Source organism: Protopterus annectens, chromosome 12.part0, assembly GCF_019279795.1.
Source record: "Protopterus annectens isolate FY-2018-M chromosome 12.part0, PAN1.0, whole genome shotgun sequence".
Classification (NCBI taxonomy): domain Eukaryota; kingdom Metazoa; phylum Chordata; order Ceratodontiformes; family Protopteridae; genus Protopterus; species Protopterus annectens.
In genome coordinates, this window is record NC_056746.1 from 413,205,659 (window position 1) to 413,232,937 (window position 27,279).

Consider the following 27,279-nt stretch of genomic DNA (forward strand, 5'->3'; position numbering starts at 1 on the left):
CTCTAGTACATTGAGATAGGTAGTATGTGCTTCCTGAGATATGGAGCAGGATCTATATGTTGCAAGGATATGGTATGATACCATATTTATAGTGAGTTGCACATGTATGAGTTCCAGTGGGTCATACACTTTAGTCTGGATGTGAGATTAGTCTTAATAGAGACTGACACTCCTCCACCTTTAGTTCCGTCTTGTGCAGTGACTAGTCTAAAGGTGTAAAAGGCCTTATAACCTTGCATTGCTGGAGTACTCTCACACACTTTAAACCATGTCTCCATTACTACACAGATGTCTACATTCTCCAGGGACAGGAAGACTTGCAGGAAGTAGTTTCTTGTTAAGACTTTTAGCATTAAGCAGTACAACCTTCAGATATTCCTTCGTAGGTTCAGTTAAGTTGGTAGGTTTATCAGTTTGGCATTGCCTGAAAAAGGCACTATGGAAGTGGAAAATGTATTAACCAATATTTGAAAGTCTAGAGGGAATAAGTATAAACCATCCCTGGCAAACCAGCATGGTCCATCAACCATGTCCTCCCAGGCTGTAAAATATTGTACCCCCTGGATTGACACCAGAAGCTTTGGCAATTGTTAAAATAAATAATGTTCTGCTGGTAATGTGGCATCATTCTTAGAAAAGGTAGTATACTGCTCAGTGCTAGGCTCATACCTGCCTGAGATACCTAATCCATGAGCTCAATCATGTCTCACATCTTCATATAGTCAAGGGAAGTACCTCTCAGGTCACTAACACCCACATAGACTATGACAGAGTCATACTGGCACCTGTGGTTCAATGACCTGACTGCCTGTTTGACTTGATGGATCCTAGCCTTGGAAAGGTAGCTAACTGTGAGTCTCTACGTACTCAGTCTGGTGAGGGGGACATCAGTGTGCCTCACTATAGAATCATCAATGACCAGGACATTTGATTGCATGCTGATTTGCCTTAAAGACTTAACAGTGGAGGCACTGGATACAGTGTTACTTTGTGTAGCTGCTGGTGATGTTTTAACAGAGAATGTAATGGCTGGGAACCTTTTATTTGATTCTACTATGTAGGACGCCTTAGTGTTTTAGGAAGGATACCCGTAAGTGTCACAGCATAAATAGTTTTATGTGTAGGGTCTTTACCTTGTTCAGTAGGCATGGTGCAAGTGGCACTGACAACCTCTATAGGAATAGTTTTGGTTGTATGAGAGAGGTTTTCCTCCAGCATTAAACCACCAGCATTAAAGTGTATTTACACCTCTCACATACACTATCTGTTTTGTTAAGAATAAGTAGGCTGTCAGTGTGTACCCGAGGTAATTGCTACAATACTTCAGAATACCCATCTCAGCCAGACTGGTTGGGAAGAGCATATCCATGGTCGCTGATCTACTAGGGAGGCGTGAGGAAAACTTAAATATTAAAGAAGTCAATAAGGCAAGCAACTTGATAGCAACACTCAGCTATGAGCAAACTAGATGCTCGAATAGTTCAAAATAATCCGTCTGGATAGTAATGCCACAAGAATGCAAACTACAGACCAGAACAAAGCACTTAAAATAACAGGCACATAAAGCTTTCACCAGCAATTCCCACCTCAGAAGGGTGGAGGCTATCCTCTCCTCTCACAAGAGTATAGACCATAAGCCTTGTTAATGTAAAGTAACTGGTTTGGTGTCCAAGTGCTAAAACCAGAACTAAGACACTTTTAGATTAACAGACACAATAAGCCTTCAATCAGCAATTCCCAGCTCAGAAGGGTATATGGTATCCTGTCCTGCAATAAGAGTATAGACCACAAATGTTCCTAATGTAAAATAACTGGTTTAGAGCCCAAGTGCTTAAACCTGAACAAAGACACTTAGAATAACAGGCACAATAAGCCTTCACCTGTAATTCGCAGCACAGAAGTGTGCAGACCACCCTCTCCTCCCACATAAGCATAGACCACAAACCTTCTTAATGTAAAATAACTGGCCTGAAGCACAAGTGATTAAACCAGAACTAAGACACTTTTAGAATAATAGACACAATAGGCCTTCAACCAGAAGTTCACAAATTTGATTTGTGTAAGCTATCTCTCCTGCCACAAGAGTGCAGACCACAAACCTTCCTTACATAAGATAACTTGTTTGAAGTCCAAGTACTTTAATCAAAACTAAGAGCCTTAGAATAACACTTACAATTTAATCAGGCTACTAACAAACATTAATAAATGCAGCAGATTAAATGCAACTGCACACTTTAAGCACATGCAGCAAAAAACTAAATAAAGTAATACAATAGAAAGAGGCACAGATACAGTAAAAGCAGCTGAATAAATTGCAATTTTTTAAGCAAGTGGGAAGGGAGGAAGCAGAAGATAATTCAAGTTTGAAAGACTAAGGGGTAACCCTTCCCACCTGATCTCAGAGTACTCAGCAGAATGAGCTGATGAGATGAGACAGGAAGGAGTTTCCAAAAATCAGATTTATAATAGGAACAGGCAACTCAAAAGCCACCAAGTTTAAAAGTATGACAGCAGTAGGGCTGTTGGTGGGAAAAATCAAATGCAGACAGATATCAGCAATAGTCAGGCAGAGAACAGCAAGTCAAACAAGCACTTCTTCTTCTTTTGGCATTTCCTGGTTAGGGGTTGCCACAGCGGATCACCTGCCCACTTATGATTGGCAGTAATGTTTTATGGTGTTGAGTTGCTAGCCCGGCACCCAACCTCCCACAGAAGGCACACACACACATGCACTCACGCCTAGGGCCAATTTAGAGTGTCCAATCCACCTACAGCGTGTCTTTGGGATGTGGGAGGAAAACAGAGCATCCGGAGGAAATCCATGCAACCACAGGGAGGACATGCAGACTCCACACAGAAGGCACCCCAGCCAAGGATCGAACTGGAGAACCTCTTGCTGTGAGGTGACAACACTAACCACTGCACCACCACAGCTGCCCTCAAATCAAACAAGCACTACAGCTAAATAAAGATGTTTCTAAATATTTCTAGTTAAATGAGGAATGCTATTTCTCAGCTCCTCCCACTAATCATACTACCTGACAGCTTTGAGGAGTGCTTGTTTTTAATATAAATGAAAACATCCCCACCTTTTCTTTCCTCCCTGTGCAGTATCTAGTCTAAATGTTTTGACGGTATTACAGCCCTACACTCCCAGAGTGCCCTATGTGGCTTAAACCAAGTCACAGTAATTGCACAAATGTCTACTTTCTCCAGGGAGTGGAGTTTTTTTTTTTAGACTTCTGGCATGAATACGGTAATACCTCTAGATTTTTGGGGCTGGTTTTGCTATGTCAAAAGGATTATCAAGTTGGTAATGTCTAAAAAGAGCACTATGGGATGAATAAGATTTTAGACAATATTTGTAAACCTAAAGAGAAGAGGTGTATCTCAAATAAAGCAAAGCTCATACACATCTAGGAAGGCTATCACTTGGCAGTTTTACTGCAGAGAAAAGATAAGTGAGGGAGAGAGAAGCAAAAGACAGATAAACAACGTTACAGGATATGATATGACAGGGACTAACAAACTCATAAAGAAATACAGTCTTATTGACAATTTATTTTTATTATTTATTTACTGACTTGTCTTTGTTTACCAGGAAAAGTCCAACTGGGTAATACCCATTTTCAGCAGATGCCCAGGTGGAAAAGCTCCATTTGCTTACATTGCATTATACTATGTTGTAGTTAAACACAGAGTAGTTACATTTCTATTTACATTTATACACAAAAAGTAGTTACACTTATACATTCTAACATTTTACAGAGGTGGAAGTTACTAAAGAGAAAGCCTATGTGCAACATTGTACAGGCAGCAGTTATGTATAACAATTATTTTGTCATTTCAGTGAGAGGTTGAGAGTATTCTGTTTAAGAAGAGTATTTGGAGAGTACCATATGGTGAGCACAAAGTCTTAACCTGGTGATGAGCATGTGCAGGACCAGGATTGGTTAAGATGTTGTTTAAGCAGTGGTTTAAACTATTGAGGTTGTCAGAGAGTTTTTTTTTGTGTAGGGATACTATTCCAGAGTTTAGCAATATATTAGGAGTGGAGCAAGTCTCCTGCAACATTATTTGACTTATTTGTAAGTAATAAGAATTTGTCGACAGGGCAAAGGTCCCTTGCTGGGCAGTAAGGCAGTAATAAGTTTTGTAGTGCAGGGCATTTTTCTGGATGAGTTTGTGTGCTGTAGTTAGTTGTGAATATGTTAGGTAGTTGTGTAATTCAAGCCATTTTTATTGCTTTAAGCTATGACAATGGTGGTTCCCATGAGGGAGATTGGTGGTAAAGTTTGCTATTTTATTGTAGCAGGAGGCAAAGTTTCTTTATTTTGTTTAGGTTTGTTAGTATAGGAGCAGTATATAAGAGAGTTAGTAATAAGAAGGTGGTGGCTAGAGTTTTTCTGTAAGGAATCATATAAAGAGAAACTAGTTTCTTGCGTATAGATTTATAGTGTGCAGTTTATACTGGTCATATTTGAGATTGTCATTTATTATAATGTCAAGTTTACTTGTGAGTTACAGTTTCAATGACAGTATTATTTACTGACTTTATGGTAAAAGACTGCTTTTGATTTATTGACTTTTTGAGGTACAAAGCATTAACTTAGTTTTGTTGGGGTTGAGTTGGAGGTTTGATTCTTTTAGCCAGGTTTCTACAGAGGAGAACGATTTTTGTGTAATGTCTTGGAGATTATATATTGTTGAGGCTACACATATTAATGTTGAGTCATCTGCATACTGAACTAACCTAGCATTGTGAATGGAGGTGTGAAGGTCATTAATAAATATATTAAATAGAGAAGGAGCCAGGATAGAGGCCTGAGGGGCACCTGTGGTAACTGGTTAAAAGATAAATAGCTTTATTGCCATGTAATGGCTTGTTGGCTTCCAGATAGGTAACTAAGAATCCACAAGACGTATTGTGAAAGTCCTGTTGAGGAGAGTTGAATGAGCAGTTGCTGGTGCGAGACAGTATCAAATGCCTTTGACAAGTCCAAGAACATGGTGGACACAAGCAGACCATTATTTCTATGTTGGTTTATTATATTGGTAAAATGTAGTAGTGCAATAGTGGTGCTGTGCTGGGGTTTATTGGTACTGGTATGCAGTTCCTGCTCTGCCTCCAAGGACAGCAGGTTTGTTCATTAACATTCCATTTTAAAAAGTTATTCTTTCTTGTAGTCTTACTCATACATGCTGAGATCATTATGCAATAATGGGGAATGGAAAGGTAGGGAGTTCATTTTATAGTGCTTCAGCTTTGTCATCATTTAAAAAGAAAACTATTTGCAATATAAATCATTTATAGGTTCCTAGGTTCATAGGTTCATAGGTAGGTACTAGGTTATCGGCTCAAGGGCCTAAGTAAGCCTAGCCAACAAAGGACCCTGGCTTACACCAACCCAAGAAAGTTAATTTCCTGTGCCCCTGTCAAGCAGAGCCACAGAAGTGATCCCCAGGGTGCATTCCTTGTTTCCCATCCACTCATTAAGATTTTTCTTGAAGAGTGTTAATGAGGAACTTTGCTTGACATAGATGGGTAGCCTGTTCCAGAGTATGGGAAGTCTCTGGGTCAGGAATCTATCCCTCCAGCAAGTCTTGTTTATTGTGGTGACAAGGTTTAGGTCCCTAGAGTATGTAGCTCAGAGGGATTGGGATTTCTTTAGGTGTAGCATGTCCAACAGCTCTGGGTTTGACATAGCTTTATATGTTAGGCAGAGATCACCTCGGAGTAGGCGATATGCTACGGAGTAAAGCTGGAGTTTTTTGAGACGATCAGTGTAGGGCATCTGTTTGAGGCCAGTAATTCTCTTTGTGAGGTACTTCTGTGGCCTTTCCTGCTGCAGATGTCTTGTGAGGTACATTCCAAAAGGGGCGTTGTACTCTATAATGGGTCTAATGAGTGTCGAGCAGAGGGGAACAATGACCTCTTTTTTTCTGGATGAGAACCCTTTTGTGATGAGGTGTGCCATGTAGAAGGATTTCCTGACTATTGTGGCAATGTGATTATCAAAGGAGAGACTACTGTCCACCTGGGTCCCAAGGTCTCTTATCACACATTCGGTGTCAAGAAGACTGCTGCCTATGTGGTAGTTCATGGGTACAGAGTTTTTACCAAAGGGGATAACAATGCACTTTTTGGCATTGAGCTTGAGGCCATGGCTCTGACACCAGGCATCTGTCTCAGTGAGGCCCCTCTGTAGGATGTCCACATCATATGGGGACTCGACTACAGCTCCTAATTTGCAGTTATCTGCGAACTTCATTAGCCAGAGGCCTTCTGTGTTAGCCTGTACTTCAGAGAAGTAGATACCAAACAGGAGAGGTCCCAGCACTGAACCCTGTGGTACTCCACTTGTCACTGGTTTGAACGTCAGATTTGGAGTCTACAACTTTTACAGTGTGGGTTCTGTCAGTGAGCCAGTTAGCAACCCATCTTGTGACATAGGGATTTATACCTAGTTTAGTGAATTTAGCTATAATTCCAGAATGGGGGATGGTGTTGAAAGCCTTGGCAACGTCAAGATAGGCTGTATGAACCACCTTACCCTTGTCTACGGCTTTATTGACTGCCTCAAAGAAGTCGACCAGGTTCAGGAGGCAAGATATGCCTTTCACAAACCAAACTGGGTGGGGTCCAGAGTTTGGAGGTTACCAATGTCTTTGTTTATGAATTCCATGATGATACGTTCCATGGCCTTGCAGACTAGGCTCGTCAGGCAAATAGGGCGATAGTTCATAGGATCAGTGGTGGCTCCCCCTTTGTGGAGTGGGATAACTGTTGCTGTGCACCATTCAGTGGGCACAAAGTCTGACGTGAGGCTATGACTGAACATGGTGCTTAGGTGGGGAGCCAGTTCGTTCTGAAGTTCATGTAAAACACAGCCTGGGATGTTGTCCGGTCCCATGGATGCTGTGTTTTTGGCTTTAGAGAGTGCTGCTTTTACCTGTGAAGTTGTGATTACAGGGACTCTGCATTCTTCCTGTATAGATATGGGCCCTTTAGGGGGTGAGAGGGGGGTAAAGTTAGCACTGAAACTATCTGCCAGGATGTTGGCAATATCAGTTGGTTCCGTAATTTTTGTGCCATTGTGCTGTAACTCAGACCAGATCTGGGTGTTGTCATTGAGATTCTTGACATAGCTATAGAATGGTTTGTGGTTGTCCTTAGAATCAGTGGTAATCTTGTTTTCATAGCTAGCTTTGGAGGATCTTATAAGGGATCTCAGCTTCTTGCTGAGGCTGACCAGGGAGCTCCTCCACTCATGAGATTTTACTCTCTTTTGCAACAATTTCTTCCTTCTGTTGTAGAGTTTGTTTATAGCAGGGGACCACCAGATTGGCTTCCTTTTTTTTGGAGGATAACGTCTTGGTTCTGTTTGGGATAGCACGATCCATGCACTCATGTAAGTGCTTATAGAGTGCATTTGTGTAGGATTCAGCAGTCGTAACTGTATTGTCCATCTGCATGAGTGTCATGAAGTTCACCACTTCTGTCTTAAGAAGCATGAAATTGGCTTTGGAGAAATTTTTTACCCTGGTTTCCTTAATGGGGGGTGGGGGCAGGATGTGGATATCTAAGGTGATTAGCTCATGGTCAGATCTGATCAACGAGGAGTTGACTTAAGGTGTGGAGTACTGGTCACTCATGTTGGTAATGACTAGGTCTAGGATATTGTTGCCCCTGGTGGGGGTGTGGATAAGTTGATCCAGAGCATTGGAATTTATGAATTCCAGAAAGCGCTGAGCAAAGGAGTTGGTACATGAGTAGTTTTCCCAGTTAATGGTGGGGTAGTTGAAATCGCCCAATATTAGGGTGTTTGGTTGAACCCTAATATTTTCCAGTATATCAAGAAAAGAGGAGTGGGAATCCTGGGGCATGGCGGGGAATCTGTAGCAAGCTACAATTTGGATTGCAGTTTTTCCCAGAGTTAGTTGCACTTGGATAACCTCGGCTGCATTATGCTGAGCAACTAGCCTGGAGGTGTGTATATCCTTAATGAATATGGACACACCTCCACCTTCGGTGGTCCAGGTTAGATGGCCGAAAAATGTGGTATGCATTATAGCCTGGTAATGCAGGGGTGCTCTCTGGAGCTTTGAACCAGGTCTCAGTCACTGCACAGACATTGATGTTCTCCATTTTTAGGAGTACCTCGAGTGAGTGCATTTTGAGATTTAGACTTCTAGCATTGAGTAGCATTACACTCAGTTTTTGCTTGCCTGTTCCTGTTATGGTGGTGAATTTGTCATTTGAGCCTTGCCTAAAAAAGGCCCTATAGGGGCGGCAAGAGCCTTTGCCAGTATCCAGAATCTCAGTGGTGACAGTTGCAGGCCATCTCTGGCAAAGCATCGTGGTCTGTCAACCATGTCGTCCCAGGCAGACAGATACTGGATCCCCTTAGAATGACACCAGAAGCTTAGCCAATTGTTGAAGTCAATCATTTTATCCTTGTACTGCGGTATCATTCTGGGTGATGGCAGGATGCTACTCAGGGCTAGGGTCATACCTGCCTGGGCTACAAGATCGGAGAGTTCTTCCATGTCTCTTTTCATGTAGTCTAGGGAGGTACATTTCAGGTCATTCACACCAACATGGACAATCACAGAGTCATATTTGTAATTGTTGTGGAGTGACCTGTGTGCGTGGGTTATGTGGCGGATCATGGCACCCGACAGGCAGTTGACAGTGACCTTCTACTTGTTTAGCCTGGTGAGTGAGACATCAGTGTGTCTGACTATAGAGTCACCAATGACTAGTGTGTTGGGTATGTTGTTTTGCCTTATGGGCTGTGGTTGAGTGGCACACTGAGTCTGTGGGCTATGTATCATTTGGGTTGTGTTGGTGGTGGGAGGTTGCTTGTGTTTCTGCTTTGGAGGTCTCTGTTGCTTGAGCAATGCATCAGTTAATGTTCTGCTACCTACTTTTGAAAATATGGTACTACAATTTGTAGCCCAACCATCCCACTTATAATGTGCTGCTGCCATAATAAACACAATGTGTTCTTAGAGATTAGCAGCTCTTATGTTGACATATTTGGCATACTTTACGTCCACATCAGTTCAGTTACAGGTGGACCAGATGTGATAATATGCAAGTATCAGCAGAATCTCAAACAGTGTATAAAGTGTGTAATAGTGTAATAAGTTAAGAAATGAGTTCAGTGGACTATCTAACTGACACAGACATTTTCAAAGAACGTGTAATACGCATGCTGAGTAATATCTGTAGCACAATACTGTATTTCACAAATAGGTATGGAAGGACATATGACTAAGGAATAAAAAACAAAACATATTATTCTGATTACTTCTGGAGTAGTATCATTATGGAAAATTTCTTGAGTACCTACAATTTCATCTACAGCTATAACAAAAATATCACCTTTTCCACGTGATGTACATTCAAACATAGGTTCCTTAGCTCTTTCACCAAATGCTTCTGCATGATTTACTAGTGCATCTTGTACAACGTCATAACCAACCAGTACTATTGCTTTTCTTGGGCCAAGTTGTATGGTGAAGACATTGCCATATTTTTCAGACAGCTTGAATAAAAGAAGAAACATTTGTACAAATCGTTAGCAATGACTTTAATATAAGAAGTTATACTTTATATATATAACATATTTTTTTATGTTATTTTCTTTCTGGAAAATAGCAAATGGCAAGCACTGTTTTTATTTAGGACCAACACTGTCATTTTAGTATTCACTGACGTTTGTTACTTAAAGAAACACATATTAGTGCCCATGTGTCAGAATTTCCTAGCATATAATTCATTATAATATTCAGATATAGACAACAATCTAGATACAATAGCAGAATTACTAATCTAAATATACATATATGCATTTATCTCTTGCTATGTATAATATTTAAATGGATTTACAAATGATTCATGCAGAATGTAGGTGATTAGTTAGCTAGAGCATTTGCTGAAATGTGCAGGTTCTGGGGAAAAAGATTCCAAAAATGTGGACTGTCAAAGTTGCTTATCCAGTTTTAATACCTATGTTAGGCATATAAACTAAGTATGGGAACTCTGCAAAAGTGTTACAGTACAGTGGTTACTGAGACTGATTCAAACATATGCATTTGCTGACATAAAAAGGCGGTGCTGGTTTAAATTGTGTTGGATGTACTCAGGTGTAGAGGCTGCTAATACATAGCCATTAAGAAATTGTTGGGCACATTCTCACAGCCGCAGAAATATTTTAGGGGGCATGGGAGTGTATGACATCAACTTCTAAAGTTGAGGTCCGTTGTCTCTACCTGCTGTCATGTTATTTAAGTAGCTCTACTTATCACATTCTGAAGCTGAGTAGGAGTGGGATGACTGTGACAGAGTAAGACAGAGTGCATCAGAGGGAAAAAAAAAACAACTCCTTGATTCAGATCTTGGCTCTACTATGGAAGCTTGAACGTTAGAGTACCACTGAAAAATAATGCCTAAAACAGAAAAGGGCAAAATATTAATCTGCAAGTATTTTTGCAAGTGGAGAAACATCCCTGTACCCCGTAATGTGGGTAAAAGCCAACACACACCAAACTTATATATGCCAACTCCACAGTTGCACCAACTCAAAGACGGCATACATTTCCCTAAACAAAGGAATTGCTGCCAGTCCACACATACAAACCAATAGAAAACAGTGATCAGCACTTCTGTTCTTTGGGGTCTTGTGCTTCCTGCCCCTGATGCTCAGAGAATCTCATCTCAGCCACATGTAGAACGCACACCTTAGAAATTCAGGAAAATTATACTAACAAGTTTGCAGAAATGTATACTAAACTTCTGGACCTTGAAGCCACATTTGTACATTTTATTAATTAAAATGTTCTCGGTGTTTGTGTATACTAAACTTCTGGACCTTGAAGCCACATTTGTACTTTTTCTTAATTAAAATGTTCTCGGTGTTTGTTTTATTTGTTTGAGGAAGTCTTTGCAATTAAGAACAAGTTTGATCATAAATGATCCTTACTCATATGTGATGCTAAGAAAAAATAATAAAATAATTATCCACATGAGAGTGTGCTATATTGTATAAGCTAGCATCACAAAAAAATCACATCTTAAAATGAGTATAATTCTATCAAATTATAGAATGGAAAAGACAACCCAGAAGTGGTCAGACTGTTCATCATCTGTGTGAGAATCTGCAGCTGTCTCAGTATGACTTTACTGTGCACACAACCTAAATACGAAACAACCCTATAAGCTCAGTGGAAAATCAGTGTCTGCAGCCCAAGGTGAGGTTAAATGGATTTGCATTAGTCTCTGGTGGTAAAGTCATTCAGCCATGATTGCTAAAGTGTAAAGTACTGTGCCGTATAGAGTGATAGTCCATCTGAAAGCACGGTATTATGAGATTAAGGGACTGAGGTTTTTAATGGTGACACTATAGGCTATTTAGTACAGTGACAACTTGGCTCAAAGGTTCCACAAACTAATATACTGTTTACATTTCTTTTCAACTACTGCAATCATTTTTCATTTAAAACAAAGAGGCTAGACTGGAAGCACTCAGGAAAACATCGGGCAATATATATAAAATTAAAGATCTAGTACATATACTAAAATTTGCATTAACAGAACCCTTAGGTTAGACAGTTAATTATATAACAAGTATATATTGGCTCTTGAAGCTCTTCCTTTCTTTGATGGCATATTTGTTCTTTCATTTGTGGGTCTGAAGTCTGGGTAGTTGCTGTTTTTTAGTTAGTCAAAATGTTGTCTCCACAAAAACTAAATTGCCCACTATGGCTTATCAAAGTGTACTACTGAAGCTTTCAAATAGAATCAAATGGTGTAGAATTTTATTATCAAGTGATGCTTGCTCTGAAAATATTAGAATGCTTTTTGCAATAGCAGCTTATTAGCTGCAGCGATCTATTAATTGTCTGATTGCACGGGCTACCAGGTAATTATTAAAACTTCTCAATTTTTGCTCCGTATTCTACTGTAAACCATTGGATAGTTAAACAGTGAATCCTCTATTTTTTGCATACAAAATAAGTTCACCTACAGGTATTTTTGCTACAAGGTGAAGTTTGTCTTCTTTAATGGATTGTTAGTAAAGTTTTTTTTTTTTTACCCCACCTCCACCCCACACAGCTGACTGTCAGCTAATGTTTAATATCTAAATACCTGAATCCAAATTCTCACAGCAGGCCTAATCCAATATTCAGAGCTAGGGATGAGATTGATGCATTACAGTGCAGTACCATGTTGCTGCCTAGGAGATTTTTTTTATACTGTACCACTAATCCCACACAAAGCACACTGTCATCCAGTGATATCACCCATGGAATTCAAGAGACTAGTGACATGATCTCAGATGTAAGTTTGGTGGGGTGCAATACACGTCATCAGTGAAGTGATAAAGCACCCACTATACCCTCCCCACCCAGAGACAGGTAAGATGGCAGAATGCCATTATTTTCTTATCTCACCAGCTGATTTCTTAGAAGCTGGGTCACTAATTGAGCTTGACTCTCCTGCGTTATAGCCAGAGATCTATCTGTCTACACTAGATGCGTATCATCAGATATTACGTAATCTCTGCATACACATTTAATAAGTATATTATCACTTGTACTATTTATGCTTTAAATTTGCATTTTTATCTGCTGCTCACTGTTTCTTAACAATCTACATAGTTTATCCTCTTGTATAGGGAAAAGGTTGTGAAACTTATTATATACTTGGGGGAATATCTCCATTTATTATTTCAGGACTTCTTGTACATGTTTAACTTGTGGTCTCATTTGTAAACGTCTTATTTGCCCATGCTAATAGTAAGTTCTAAGGTTTCACTACTTCTGCATTTTAAATTCTCAAAGTAGTGCACCTGCTGTAGAGTTAAAAGCCATTACATCCTTGAATTGGACAATAAGCTGATATAAATTAAATGAATAGTGCTACAGTTAGTGCTTTCTAGTAAGATTACACTGTTTCTAAAAGTGGGATTACATTTTCTTGTGTTTTTGTTTCTGTGTGATCATATTCTTTGAACACAACCTTTTTAAATTTTAATCCTTTAATTCTTCTAGTTCATTGAATAATGCTGGTCCACTATTGTTCACTTTTAAAGAGTGTGAAAGACATACTCAACATCTCACCCACTGTTAATCTTAATATACTTTGCAATTTCCTGGTGTGTCTTCAGTTACTCTGTAGTAGCTTAATTATCTACTCTTTTCAGCCATGTTGCTTCTGCTCTGATATCACAAGGTATTAGTCTATTATTAAAACATGCTTAGAAGTACCTCCTTTTTTGGCTACCTTCAGTTTTTGCCTTAGCTTCTTTACCACACTGGTACTCAGCATTGCATACTTACCTACCCTCTGTTTTCTCTACTCTTACAGGTGGCTGTTACTATATCATGTCCTCCCAAATGCATACTTAGTAGCTTACAGGCTTAGAAGGTTCCTCTTCTGGCACATATTTCAACAATACTAAGATGATCTGTAGGGGAAACACCAATACCTCTGAGTTTACACTTTCATTCTATTTAATAAATAACTTCTTCAGAAATTGTCATTACCAGCTGAAATATTTTAAGCCTTATCTTTTCAAAATGCAATTCAATTAAATCACATTGTTTAAACCAGGATTAAGCATAGCCCCCCCCCCAAGCAATATTGCCAATGTAACTCACATCTTTCCAGAAAGTTATTGAAGTCACCTCCCCTTAATTCTGTTTTGGGCTGTTCAATGTCTTAAAGCACTTGCATACTGAAATATGCTTTGCTAAAGCATTGTTCATATTCAACTGCTTAATAGCATAAATATGCTTATACAGCCTTTCTGCAAGGCTTCTAAAAGTCTTATCCACATAATATCCAAAACAAGTAGTGCATGTGGCCAAATATACTAAACCCCTGGAATGGCATGAATAACTGAGTATAATGCCATCAATTATATCATTATTGGCAACATGAAACAAAGAATCAGTATTAATACCTGAACTGTTTGCAGACTCCAAAAGGGAAGGTATCACTTTTTTTTTGCTCTCAATTTAATAATGTTTTCAAATACCTCCTTTTCTTAAAAATGATCTTCAAACATTGGTTTAAACAATGTGATTTCACTGAATTGCATTTTGAAAAAATTATTTTAATTGGTGATGTTTATTTCTGAAGAAGTTCTTTATTAAATAGAATGAAAGCTCTAAATTCAAAGATATTGGTGTTTTCCCTACAGATCATTTATCATTTTTGATTGATTTTTTTTCTCTGTGTAGCCAATTCTTGGTTTTAAAATATTTTGATAATACAGACCCTTCTCAAACACTTGTTACCTGTTTTATATTTCTCAGTGTGCTTCCACCTATATGTAGTTGAGCATAAACTGCAGAGAAAGTCATAGTGTATCAATCTTTCTTTTTTCCTATACCCACCTCCATCATCCCACTGTTAAATTGTCCTCCTCTTTACCATTTTTTCCACTACTACTACATGTTTCACATCTTTCAACTCTTCATTCACTAATTTCTCTCACTCATCAACTTCCTTTTTGAGTATCTCACGTCTCCCAGCCTACCATGCCACCTTCCATCTTCTTTCTACAAGTTACCTGTCCTCTGTTTTCCCTTTCCCCTTTTGAGATATACTTTTACAAATTACTTAACTTTGGTAGTTTATCTATATGTTGAAATAAGATATTTAAATATAGTGCATAATAAATCGTGGCACAAATGTTGACTCTATGCAATTTTAATCTAAGTAACAATTTAATACTTCATATTCTTAATTTATTAATTTGTAGTATTTTAATCTAATTAACAGTTTGATGTTATGTATTAATTGGCATATTAATAAGAACCATTATTTTATTCACTGCATGATGACTATATTTTTACTTATTTTCTTGTGGGCCATATCCATACTGAAAAGGATTATTTTTAGATCAACTACATCATTTTTAATTACAACAACAAGCCTAGCTATAATGCACCACATAAACCAATACAACAATACTCGGAAAGAAGACTTCACTCCATCAAAAAAGGAACAGGAACCAATAATCCAAGAATAATATCCAAGCGTTTTATTGTCAAAGTCCAAAGTCCTAGTGCCTCGGTGTAAAACCACCTTTACAGAATCTAAAAAACATTCATCATCCTTCCTTTAAATACTTTAGTACAAAAAGTGACTTCACATTTATCTAATTAATCAATTGAAATCACTTAAGATATGAATTAATATTGAAAGTAAACATTTCCAACATAATTCATTATTAAGCCCAAAAGGGGCTAAAGTATTATATTTTAAAATGCAAATTGCCTCTTTATATTCAAGTTTGTCTTTCAATAATTGTTCATCTTCATGCTTTAAATTTATTTGTTTCAATACAGTACCTTGAAGTAATGAAAAATCACTATTATGTGCTTTTTTAAAATGAGCTGAAATAATTTTATCTTCTCTCTGGTTTTTGATGTCTCCTATGTGTTCCATAAATCTAACCCTAAACAATTGTTTGGTCTCCCCAATATAAAAAAGGTTTCAGGGACATTTCAGGGCATAAATCACTCCCTTACTTGTGTATGAAAATATGTCCTTTGGTGTATATTTTATACCATTCATATAATCAAATGAAGCTACTACCTGTTTGCAGACTAGGCAATTTCCACAGGAACTGGTACCAACTAAGCTAAATGAGTCCTGTATACTCATTTCTGGAAATACAAACTTTCCATGGACCAGTCTATCTTGCAAACATCTACCTTTCTTAAAAGACATAGAAAGGTAGTCAGGTAGTATTGTCTGTAAAACTTTATCCTTTTTCAAAAACTCCCAGTAATACTTGATCATACTATTTATTTCATTACTACCAATGTTATACAAATGATACAAAATACAATTTATTTTGTTGCAACAAAACTTCACCCTGATCTAATAATTTACCTCCAGTGAAATTTTCTTTTGTATTTATACTACTTTAACTTCTCTTTTTATTCTTGTCTTTATATATCACCCTTCTCTGAGCTTCTTTTACAGTTTCAGGATTATACCCTCTCCTCAAAAACATCTCAGCTGTTTTTTTTTAATTTCTTCATTCAAAATTTGATCATTATTACAGAGTCTAGATAAACATAAAAATTCACCATATGGTAAAGAGGAAATTAAATGTAAAGGTTGGCAGCTTGAGGCATGTAAAACTGGCTGCCATCTTCAAACTTCCTATGCACTCTAGTGAGTACAGATCCATCTTTTCTACCTTGTAATATCAAGTCTAAAAAAGTTACCTTTTCACCCTCCTGTAAACCATCAAATGAGAGACCAAACGGGTTTTCTTCCAAGAGACAAATAAATGGTAAAACTTGATATCTTAAGTGATTTTAATTGATTAATTAGATAAATGTGAAGTCACTTTTTGTACCAAAGTATTTAAAGGAAGGATGATGAATGTTTTTTAGATTCTGTAAAGGTGGTTTTTCACACGAGGCGCTAGGACTTTGGACTTTGACAATAAAATGCTTGGATATTATTTTTGGATTATTGGTTCCTGTTCCTTTTTTTGACAGAGTGAAGTCTTCTTTTGGAGTATTGTTGTATTGGTACATCATTTTTAGTATCTGCGCACTGCTTTGCACCTGTTCTACTTACCTACTTAAACATAAAAGCCATACACTGGTGGTAGTAGTCCATATCTTACTTGCTTATGCTAACAAACAAAAACAGAAATATAACAATATATCCCCTCTTCTCCATTAACTACTACCTTACTCATGTTTATGTGTGGGCAGTAATACTGTCATTAAACCAGACCTATCTACCATTACATTTTTTCTCATAGTCTCCTGGCTATCCTCTCCTCTTATTCACATTTAAGATGCATCATAGCAAGCCAAGGTAATGATAACTGCAACATCCAATTAATTTTTTCCCTCACTCACTGCAGTTCAAATCTCCTGAGCCCAATGTGGTTGTCAGACAATCATTTGCATTCTCCCAAATGTCTTCAGCAGTTATATATTTAGAGACCAAACAGCACCCTCCTCATGCCAGTGCCTTATATATGCCTGCTTTAGTCTTTTCTTGATATATCTACTCATAAGCATTCATTCAACAGGTGTTATCCTTGAAGTTGCCATTAAGAAATGCCATTAAGAAATGGAATAATTGAATTGTCTGGCATATACATGTAAGTAATGGTTTGAACCAGTTTGCTGAAGCACAGTTTGTTAAAGGGTGTCACTGAAAGGGTGGATTTTCCTTACTCTCAAGGTGCAGTGTGAAGGCTGCCAGCCTACCTAGATAGAATTTTGTAAATAATTATATGTCATTGTAAATATTAATATGATCCACAGTCTGGGTTCACAAATGTAAGAAAACTGCGTTATGTGCTAAGCTTCAAAAATGTAACCACAGTGCATCCTGCTGGAAGAAAGCTGATAAGTAAAGGATTTAACAACTGATTTAAAGACAAAGATAATTACTAGGCTTCACATATAAAGTGTCTTTTATTGCTGTGGCTTCCTGGCAGGTGTAGATTACAAATACATTTTAAATTTTAAGTTCTGTGAGCCTGGGAAACTTAAGCAGAAGTGTCAAGAATGATGTAATCCGAAATGACTCAGCAGTAATGTGTGTTATCAATTTAATGGCTATCTCACAAAGTAAGTATGGCATTTTGTATTTTGTTCTGAATCTGACAACTCACCAGCACTTTCTTTGCTCTGCAAGTAGGATCTTAGATCTTAGTATTTCTTGTGGAGATTGATAGAAAAGAGCAAGATTAGTCTAGCTGTTTTCTATATTTATGTCAGACTGTCCTACAATGTTGTTTTAAAGTATCTCCTGTGATTTCTGAACTCTCTAATGTCATTGTGTTGAATTAATGAGTATTGTCTTGTGTTTTTATTATTTATTATTAAATATATTTAAACCCTTTAACTGTGGCTGTTTTGTTTAGAGATAATTTAAGCTTTTAGAGTACTTGCATGTATTTGGTGATACTGTATAAGCACTGGGTGGACAGAGAGGGTGCTGTAGATTTTGGCTTGACCACTCGGCTGAGATCTGAACCCTACAGCTGTGCCAGTGGGGTGTCTTATTGGGGATCTGGAGAGAAAGGGAGAAACCTGCAGACTGACAGTGATCTCTGTGTGCTCTTAAGGGAAATTGTACTTTACTGTGTATGTGCTTGTTATCCTCCCAATGTAGATGCCCCTCACTGGTGCTAGTGGTGAGGATTGATGCTCCTTGATTACTGGGCCAGTGCACGGGTGTCGCATGCAGAATCCTGTGTTTGATTATATTTCTTCTCACAGTACTGAAGTACAGCCCCACCCCACCCCATTCCCAGCAAATGATTTTAAGTTCAGTAGCTTCAGTTTCAAGCACTGTATAACTGAAATGGATGACGCACAAGGTGAATTCATTGCACCCATTAAGAAAGCAGGCTTAAAATTACTTGTGCTCTTCTCTTAATACATCTCTTTCTTTAACACACACCATTCACGTCATTTCAGCCTATCAAAGCAGTCCATCTGTCTGCTTAGCCATATTTTGACCATTTTCTTTCAAAGCCTCTTGAGCTTCAAACTATTTCCATGCCTGTATGCCATCCTCACTAGCACAATGTATTCAAGCTAATTTCTGTGAGGATGATGTATAAGAGTAGTACAACCTCAGAAATCTACAACTCTACACTCATTAATCTACAATCAGGAATTGCTACTTTAATGTTTTTTATTAACATTTTATTTCACTATTTGCTGAGTATATATATATATATATATATATATATATATATATATATATATATATATATGTATGTATATATATATATATATATATATATATATATATATATATATATATATATATATGTGTGTGTGTGTGTGTGTGCATGTGTGTATATATATATATATACATACATATATATATGTATATATATATATATATATATATATATATATATATATATATATATATACATATATATATATATATATATATATATATATATATATATATATATATATATATATATACATATATATATATATATATATACAGAAGCCATTCCTCGGGAGAAATCAAGACTCATACAAAATCAGCAGCCAGTTTGATGCATATTATTATTGCATAGTGATGTAAAAGTACACAGTCTATTTAACAGTAAATGTGACAATATGCATAAAATCAAAAATGTGTATGCTGTAGCATGGCTAAATGTTTACCAAAACATAAAAAGTTTATGTAGCAGAAATGGATGAGTAAAGGCTGGCATAGCTGAGCACAGTCGATAGAGGAAAGGGATATATTATTGTATAAGAGGCAACATGATTAACCTATGATAGTTCTACATATTTGACAGTCAGTAAAAATTTATATAAACAAAAGTAAGGGAGTACAGGTATTATTTAAAAATCTCTGATGCTCAGTTGGTGGACAATATCAACTGGATTGGTTCTAATATTAAAACTGAAATCATAATATTAGGCAATTTCAGTATTTACTGGTAATCTGCTAGCAATTATTCTTGTTATCACCCTTTAACCTGTATGGTTTTCATCACATGGTCTCCTTCTCTATGAGAATAGATTAATCAGTTCATAGGTGTGTACTAGGTTGATGACCACTGGGGCCTTTTTAAGCCTAGCTATTCATCCCAAATTTCTGACAAGTTCTGGGACCCTTGGGAGTTTAAGCCAGGGGAGATTTGACATTTATAACTTGGGGCCTAGGAGATGAACAATTTATAGGCTGCCTGTGTCCATTAGAGACATAGGTGCAAAACCAGGGGTGAATTTCTGGTACTCGAATCAGTTGTCCAAGTTACACTTGAATTGGCTTAGGATGGAACTCTGCTTCACATGGATGAAGAGCCTATCCTAGAGAAGAGTAGTATCTGGGATACATACCTGTCTCACCAGCAGGTCCTAGTTATACCACAGGCAAGTTTTAAGTCTTTATAATGGGTAATTATGGTGTTGTTTGTTTTTTGGATATGCAGAAGATCCATCAGAATGGGGTCCAAAGATGTCTTGTTTGTCAGGCATATATCTCCCTTCAATGCCATGTAGGAGACAGAATACATGGATATGACTTTGAGGCAGCCTGCATAGGGCATGTTGTTTACACCCTGTATTATTTTAGTAGGGAACCTCTGTTGGATGTTCTCTTTGTTGGATATGCCTGGTTAGGTACATGCCAGAGGGGGGAACTGACCTCAGTGATATGTCTGATGAGTACCGAATACAGTGGAACAATGACCTTTGTTTATAATTGTGCAACATAGAATGAGTTCCTCACTACAATAGATATATAATGATGAAATGATTATTGACTACATGTCCTCCAGTCCCTGAATACTGGACAAACTCTTAGGAGTGTGTTGTCAATATGGTAGCTACCAGGAGTGCCTGACTTACTGATGGATACTATTATGCATTTCTTGGCATTTAGTCTTAGTCCATAGCTCTGACACCAGACATTTGTCTATATCAGCTCTTCTAGGAGAACATTAGTACAAGTGGGAGATTCTATAGCTGATCCTATTTTGCAGTCATCTACAAATTTGGTCAGCCAGAGGCATTTGATTCTGGCCTTGACTTCAAAGAAGTAGGCGTCAATAAGGAGTAGTCCCAGGACCGATCGCTGAGAGACTATGCTTGTGACTGGCCTCTTTGTAGAGATGATCTGCCCAATTCTAACTTTCTGGGTCCTGTCTGTGAGCTAGCTGGCTATCCACCAGGTGACATAAGGGTTTATACCTAACCTCTTGAGTTTGTCAACAATACCTGAGTGGGGTATTGCATGAAATGCTTTGACCAGGTCAATATAAGCAGCATAAACAATTCTGCCCTCATCCAATGCTTTGGTGACCTTCTCAAAGAAGTCCACCAGATTAAGTAGGCATGACCTACCCTTGACAAAATGAAACGTGGTTGTGCAAAGGGTCTGGAGATGTTCTATGTCATTACTGATCATTTCCACAATAATTGTTTCCATAACTTTGCATATGAGACTCATGACATCCATGGGTTTGTAGATTCCAGGGTCCATAGCTGGCCAGCCTTCATGCAGAGAGATGAAGTAGTTTTTAACTTTGACTGAATATCCAGTCTGTCGCTAAATGTTATTTAGCTGCTGGTATTTTACCTGACCTGTTAATTATGCACATTCATCCACATTTATAGCACAGAGACTGACTTTGTTATCCTCATCTCCTTAAACTGCTTGGGTATATTGATAATACTTCAGGAATTATAAGGCAGCTTACTTCTACACAAAGTTAGAATTTAAGGTGAACCTCAGTTATAGATAACCTTTGACATAAAATGTCCTTTGAATGAAACTGATCAGTCTTATAAGATTCACTGTAGATGTAAAGCCTTGTAGTCTATTAGCTGTTAGTGTATTCTGGACTATCCATGAGGGAAATAACTTGACATGTATTGAATGTTTGTTCCAGAAGTGGAGGATACACTGGGATATGAATCTATCATGCCAATGTGTCTTATTTATCTTCTGCTGAAGGTTTATTTCCTTTAAGCCAGTATTTATCAAACTATTTGTTCTGCAAAGCCGTAGGTCAAATAGGGTGGGATTTTTCATGGATTGAAAGGCTGGACACAGGTCCCCATGGAAGTGTCTATAAGAGACTGCACATGGTAGTTTGTCATAATAACTAAGATTTTTGAGGCCACTGATCTTTTTAGTTATGAATTTCTGAGTTCTCTCAAACTGGGTGATATGTTTTGATAAATGTATGCCAAAGGGGAAATTACATTCAAGAACTGGCCTAATGAGATATGAGTAAAGGAAAATTAGTACTTCACTGGATCCAGAGGAGATGCCTTTGGGAATTAAATTAGTCAGCTTTAAGGCTTTCTGAATTACTACGCAGACATGATTGTCAAAAGATAAGGAATTATCAATAAAAATGCCTAGAACCTTTACAATAGTGTCTGACTGGATGGATACATTGTTTATATATATGTGAAATTGTTTTGTTTATGAAACTGAACTGTACTACATTTATTTCATATTTACTTTGAAGCCATTTTCCTTGTACCAATTGTTAACATCGTCTAATCTATGTTGAAACAATTGTGAATCAGTGTAAGATCAAATAACAACACCCTACTTACAGTCATTTGCAAACTTATACAGGCATAGGCCATGAGTGTTGGCCTGAAGGTCTGAGAAACAGATGTCAGCTAGTAGAAGATCCAGCACTGACCACTGCAGCATACCACTGATGACTTGTGACTCTAGCCACATGGGTTCTGTCAGATATCCAGTCATCCACAGCACAGTGTAAGAATTTATAATCAGATTCACAAGTTTGTCAATAATGTTTTTAAGGGAAATAGTGTCAAAGGCTTTCACCAGGTACATATATGTTGTACTTACTGTGTATCCACTGTCCACTGCTTTAGTGACTTTTTCAAAGAAATCAATGAGATTAAACACGCAGGACCTTCTGTTGACAAAGCCAAATAGATGAGTGTCCTGGGTTTCCTGGGTTAAGAGATTTTCAATGGCTGGATTAATGAGGTTGGAGATAATCATTTATAAAGCTTTACATATGATGCTAGTGAGGCTAACTGGTCTATAGTTACCAGGATCCCTGGTTGGGTCATCTTGTATAACAGCATTAGAATGTCTCTTTTCCAGATTTCAGGAATGCAACCAGTAGAGAGGCTTAGATTAAAGACATTAAGTAGTGGTACAGATAGGTCATATTTGCAACTGATAATCAAGCAGCCTGGCATATTGTCAAGGGCCATAGATGATGTGTTCTTGGCTTTCAAGAGGGCTGAGAGGACTTGTTCAATAGTAAATAAAGAGGGTGGGCTGAGACTATGGAATCTGTGGAATAGCTATACCTGTAGGTGGAATAAAATTTACACTAAATTTGTCAACTAGGATATTAGCTATTTGCTTCAGATTAGAGTGGCTAATATTGTAGACCAGCACTGAACATTGTTGGGTGTTACTTCTTAACTTACTGACATAGTTGAAGAAAGATTTTAAGTTAATTTTTGTTTTGCTGTCTATTTTAAGCTCATACTTAAGATTTGCCCTTCTTTATAATTCCCTTAAGCTTGTAACTATTTTGATTGGCTGTGCTCTTTTAGGAGGTAGAATGAGACCTCTTTTAAGTATTAAGTAATTTCTTTTTCTTGTTGTATATTCCATATTGACTAATGCAGATGAAGGCATATGAGTGAATGGGATAATGGACAGGAATAGATAAAATATGGTAAAATGGAAATGGCTAGCAGATTCAATAATATGAGCTCTGACTACTGTAGTATTCAGAAATGAAAAAAAATAAAGGTGACAGAAATATGATAAAGCAATAAGGTAATCAGTAAAAAGTGGCAAAATGAAATCAGATAGTGTTATCCAGTAGGATAATGTGGTTTCTACCTATATACTATCAGCAAGGAGCATCAGACAGTGTAACCCAATGGGTCTGGGTACAGTAACTGTAGAGCAATCTCTACAGATAATCTAAAGTGCATTAACTGTAAAGCAAATAGTTTTAATGTAGTATCAGTAGAAGAATCAGCATATTAATAAAAGTATATTACAAAGGTAACACTGTAATCTGTTATGCAGTACTGTAGAGCAGTAGCTTCAAATGCTGTAACAGTACAGTATACTTTTAAAAGCAGAACTGCACTCCACGACTAAGATAACAAGTTAATTTAGCTCCTGCCTACCTTGAGATTAGTAAATGACAGCACTGCAATCTTGCCTTAGTTGACAGCAACGAGGTGCAACAGTGCAATATTGTTTAACGCTACGGTCAGCAGAACAGTGCGCTAATTTCAGCAATGTGCCCAGAAGTGCAGTCAGTAAGTTAATAAGCTAAAATGAGACAATGACTTAATTGTGTGTAATAACACAGTAGAAAAAATCAGTCACAGTAGTGCAACTAAGCTGTGGCAGAGAAGACAGTGAAATTTAAATCATGTATAACAAGGATGAAGCGATTGTCTTACTTATTGTAGACTAGGCTCCTGTGTTGGTTACCTAATAGGATAAAAACTCTTTGTGCTGTTACTTTTAACAACACAATGAACTGATCAAGTTTCCTGGTATGTAAAGCCTGTAACACTCCACATCTGTAGCCAAGCAAAATGTAGCCCATGTTCCCACAGAAGCCGGCCAATAAAAAAGAGGCACTCCAATCTTTCACTGGAACCTAAGCTCAGGTAGCTGTTATATCGAAGCTTCTGCTCTCACCACAGACTGGAACACTGCAGACTAGGCCCTAGGAAGCCAATGAAGTCCTTATTATTTATTACTTATTTATTGATATTTGTTGACCGGGGTTGGGAGGGTGACCTAATGGTTAAGGTGTTTGCCTTACAAACACAAGGTGCAGGGTTTGAGTCTCACAAGGGATAACTGGCTAGGCTTAAAATGTCTCACAAGGGCAGTTAGCTTAGTACTAATCTATGAACCTATGAACCTATGAAAGTCCGACTGAGTCAGAAACCTATTTTCAGCAGAGGCCCGGGGAGAAAAGCTCCACACAAAGTACAGACATTTTGACAATTAGCAGGTGTATACACACATTACATGCTATTACAGAAAATTACATTTTAACTTATAGAATTTATAGAACTTGTGATGCCCGTGCACTGGCCCAGTAATCAAAGAGCCTCAATCCTCACCACTAACACCAGTGAGGGGCGTCCACATTGGGAAGGATAACAATTACACAAACAGTAAAGTATAATTTCCCTTAAGAGCACACAGAGTTCACAGTCAGCCTGGGGTTGGTTTCTCCATTTCTCTCCAGATCCCCAATAAGACTCCCACTGGCACAGCTATAGGGTCCATATCTCAGCCTAGTAGACAACTTAAAACCTCCAGCACCCTCTTTGTCCCACCAGTGCTTCATATCCCTACCCAAGTAGTTGACACACACACACTTTAAGATATGGAGTTATATACAAACACACAGACACTCCTGGGGAAAGGCTGACACAGGTTCTCCAGATATGCCCCTTCCTGCAAAGCTATAAGGTAATAATCACCACCACCAACCACTAATATCAGCTACTAATAAGGCCCTTATCAAAGGGTGTCCAATTATTACTGTGCAATATTATTATCCAAATGGTAAGTATAGCTGAACAGCAAGGCTATTGGAGTGGCTTAGTACAGTATCACTATATACCTGCAATATACTCTAGAGTTTAAATTATCTCTACACAAAACAGCTACAGTTGAAAGGTTCAAAATATTTAATAATAAATAATAAAAGCACAAGACAATACTTTTTACTACACAGTGTTAGTCAAGAGTTCAGAGATCACGGAGAAATGCTTAAAATAATACAGTAGAAAAGTTCTGACATCAATACAGAAAACAACTAGTGTAATTTTCCTATTTCCTAGCTATATCTAAGCGCAATCATAGTTCTAAAATAAACTTACATATAGAGCAAAGCACTGCTGTTGATGTTGGATGTTCTGAAGACAAATGCAAAATGCCCTCCCTCTGTCTCTGAGACAAAGTCCTTTAAATTAATAATGCATCCTGCTGACTCATTTTAGATTACATCATTCTTAACAATTCTCTGGTTTCCCAGGCTAAAAGAAACTCTGCATTAACATTTCTTAGTAAGCTTGCACCTGGTCAGGAAACTACAGCAATTAAAGACATTATATATGTAAAATCTAGCAATTAACTCTAGTCTCAAAACAAAAGAAAGAATCTGCTGGTTCAGACACCATGGCTCCGAGCCCTAAGTTCAAAAACAGTCATAAAATACTTGACTTATCAGCTTTCTTACAGCAGAGTGCACTGTTGTTACATTTTTGCAGTTCAACATCCAATACAGTCTTTTCACATTTAAGAGAACAATCATGTGGCTTCTATTAATATTTACAAATGACAGAATTATCTACAAAATTGTATCTAGCTAGTCTGGCAGCCTTCGAATATCTTTACATATCCCCCCCAGAGATCTCAAGCTAGTTTTTCAAGTGATCCTTGATAAACATTGCTTGAGAGGGTTAGATCTATCTGAGTATACTTTACCCCATTCTCTGTCTTGTGAGCCCATCTGTGTTGGCATTGCTACTCCCACTGTGGTGGTGCACTGATATATATGCTTGCAACCCTAGGCTCCTTCTTAGCAAATTGACATTTGGATGGCTAGCTCTGTTTAACCATGTTAGGGGATTTTGATATCTTACTACAGTGAATTTTCTTCCATACAGATAAGGCTGAAGTTTCTGCAGTGCCCACACTATGGGTAGACATTCCTTTTCTACAGCTGCATAGCATTCCTCCATGGTTTGGAGCCTACGACTGAGATATACCACTGGGTGCTCTTCTCCCTCTGAAGAAATCTGGCTAAGTACAGCCCCCACCCCATGGTTTGAAGCATCCACCTGCACAACAAATGATTTGCTGTAATCTGGACTGGCTAACATAGGGGGTCCTCCCAAAGCTTCTTTAAGCTTCTGGAATGTCTGCTCACATGCTGTGGTCCACACTACCTTATCTGGCCTGTTCTTCCTTGTCAGGTCTGTGAGGGGAGAAGCTATGGTACTATAACTGGGGATGAACTTTCTGTAGTACCCTGCTGTCCCTAAGAATGCCCTCACCTGCTTTTTGGTAACAGGTGCAGGCCATGCCTGAATGGCTTCTACTTTGGCAGGTTCTGGCCTGATTTTACCACTCCCCACTCTATGTCCCAGGTAGGAGACCTCTGCCATACCCACCTGACATTTGCTGGGCTTAATGGTCAACCCTCTGTAGTCTGCCCTGCACCTCCCTGACATGTTGATGGTGCTCTTGCCATGAATGGCTGTAGATGGTAATATCATCTAGGTAAGCAAGGGCAAACCCTCCTGCTCCTGCTAGGATATGATCTACCAGCCTCTGGAAAGTTGCTGGGGCATTTTTAATCCCAAAGGGCATCTTTGTGAAATCATACAAGCCAAAAGGAGTCACAAATGCTGACTTCTGTCTAGCACTGGGAGTCAGGGGCACATGCCAGTAACCCTTGGTAAGATCAATGGTTGTAAGATACTTAGCCCCACCCAGCTGCTCTAGGGCCTCATCTGTCCTATGCATGGGGTAAGCATCTGACTCTGTGTGACTATTTAATTTCCTGTAGTCCACACAGAACCTGGTGCTGTCATCCTTCTTTGGCACCAGCACCACTGGGGAGGCACAGGGACTGTTGGACTCTTGAATTACCCCTAGTTCCAACATATCCTGTATCTCCTCCCTCAGAGTCTGTTTGACTCTCTCAGGCACCCTATAATAAG

The 27,279-nt window shown here is 38.2% G+C and overlaps 1 protein-coding gene across 1 annotated transcript in view; it reads right to left on the minus strand.

The window, feature by feature from the left end:
- The window catches only part of LOC122816617 (cytochrome P450 2K6-like), a 353,165-nt gene that overhangs the window by 304,622 nt on the left and 21,264 nt on the right, over nt 1-27,279 (minus strand). The window contains exon 2 of the mRNA XM_044089525.1: nt 9,392-9,554. Coding sequence (XP_043945460.1) covers nt 9,392-9,554 — 163 coding nt within the window. The remainder of the gene's footprint in view (nt 1-9,391; nt 9,555-27,279) is intronic.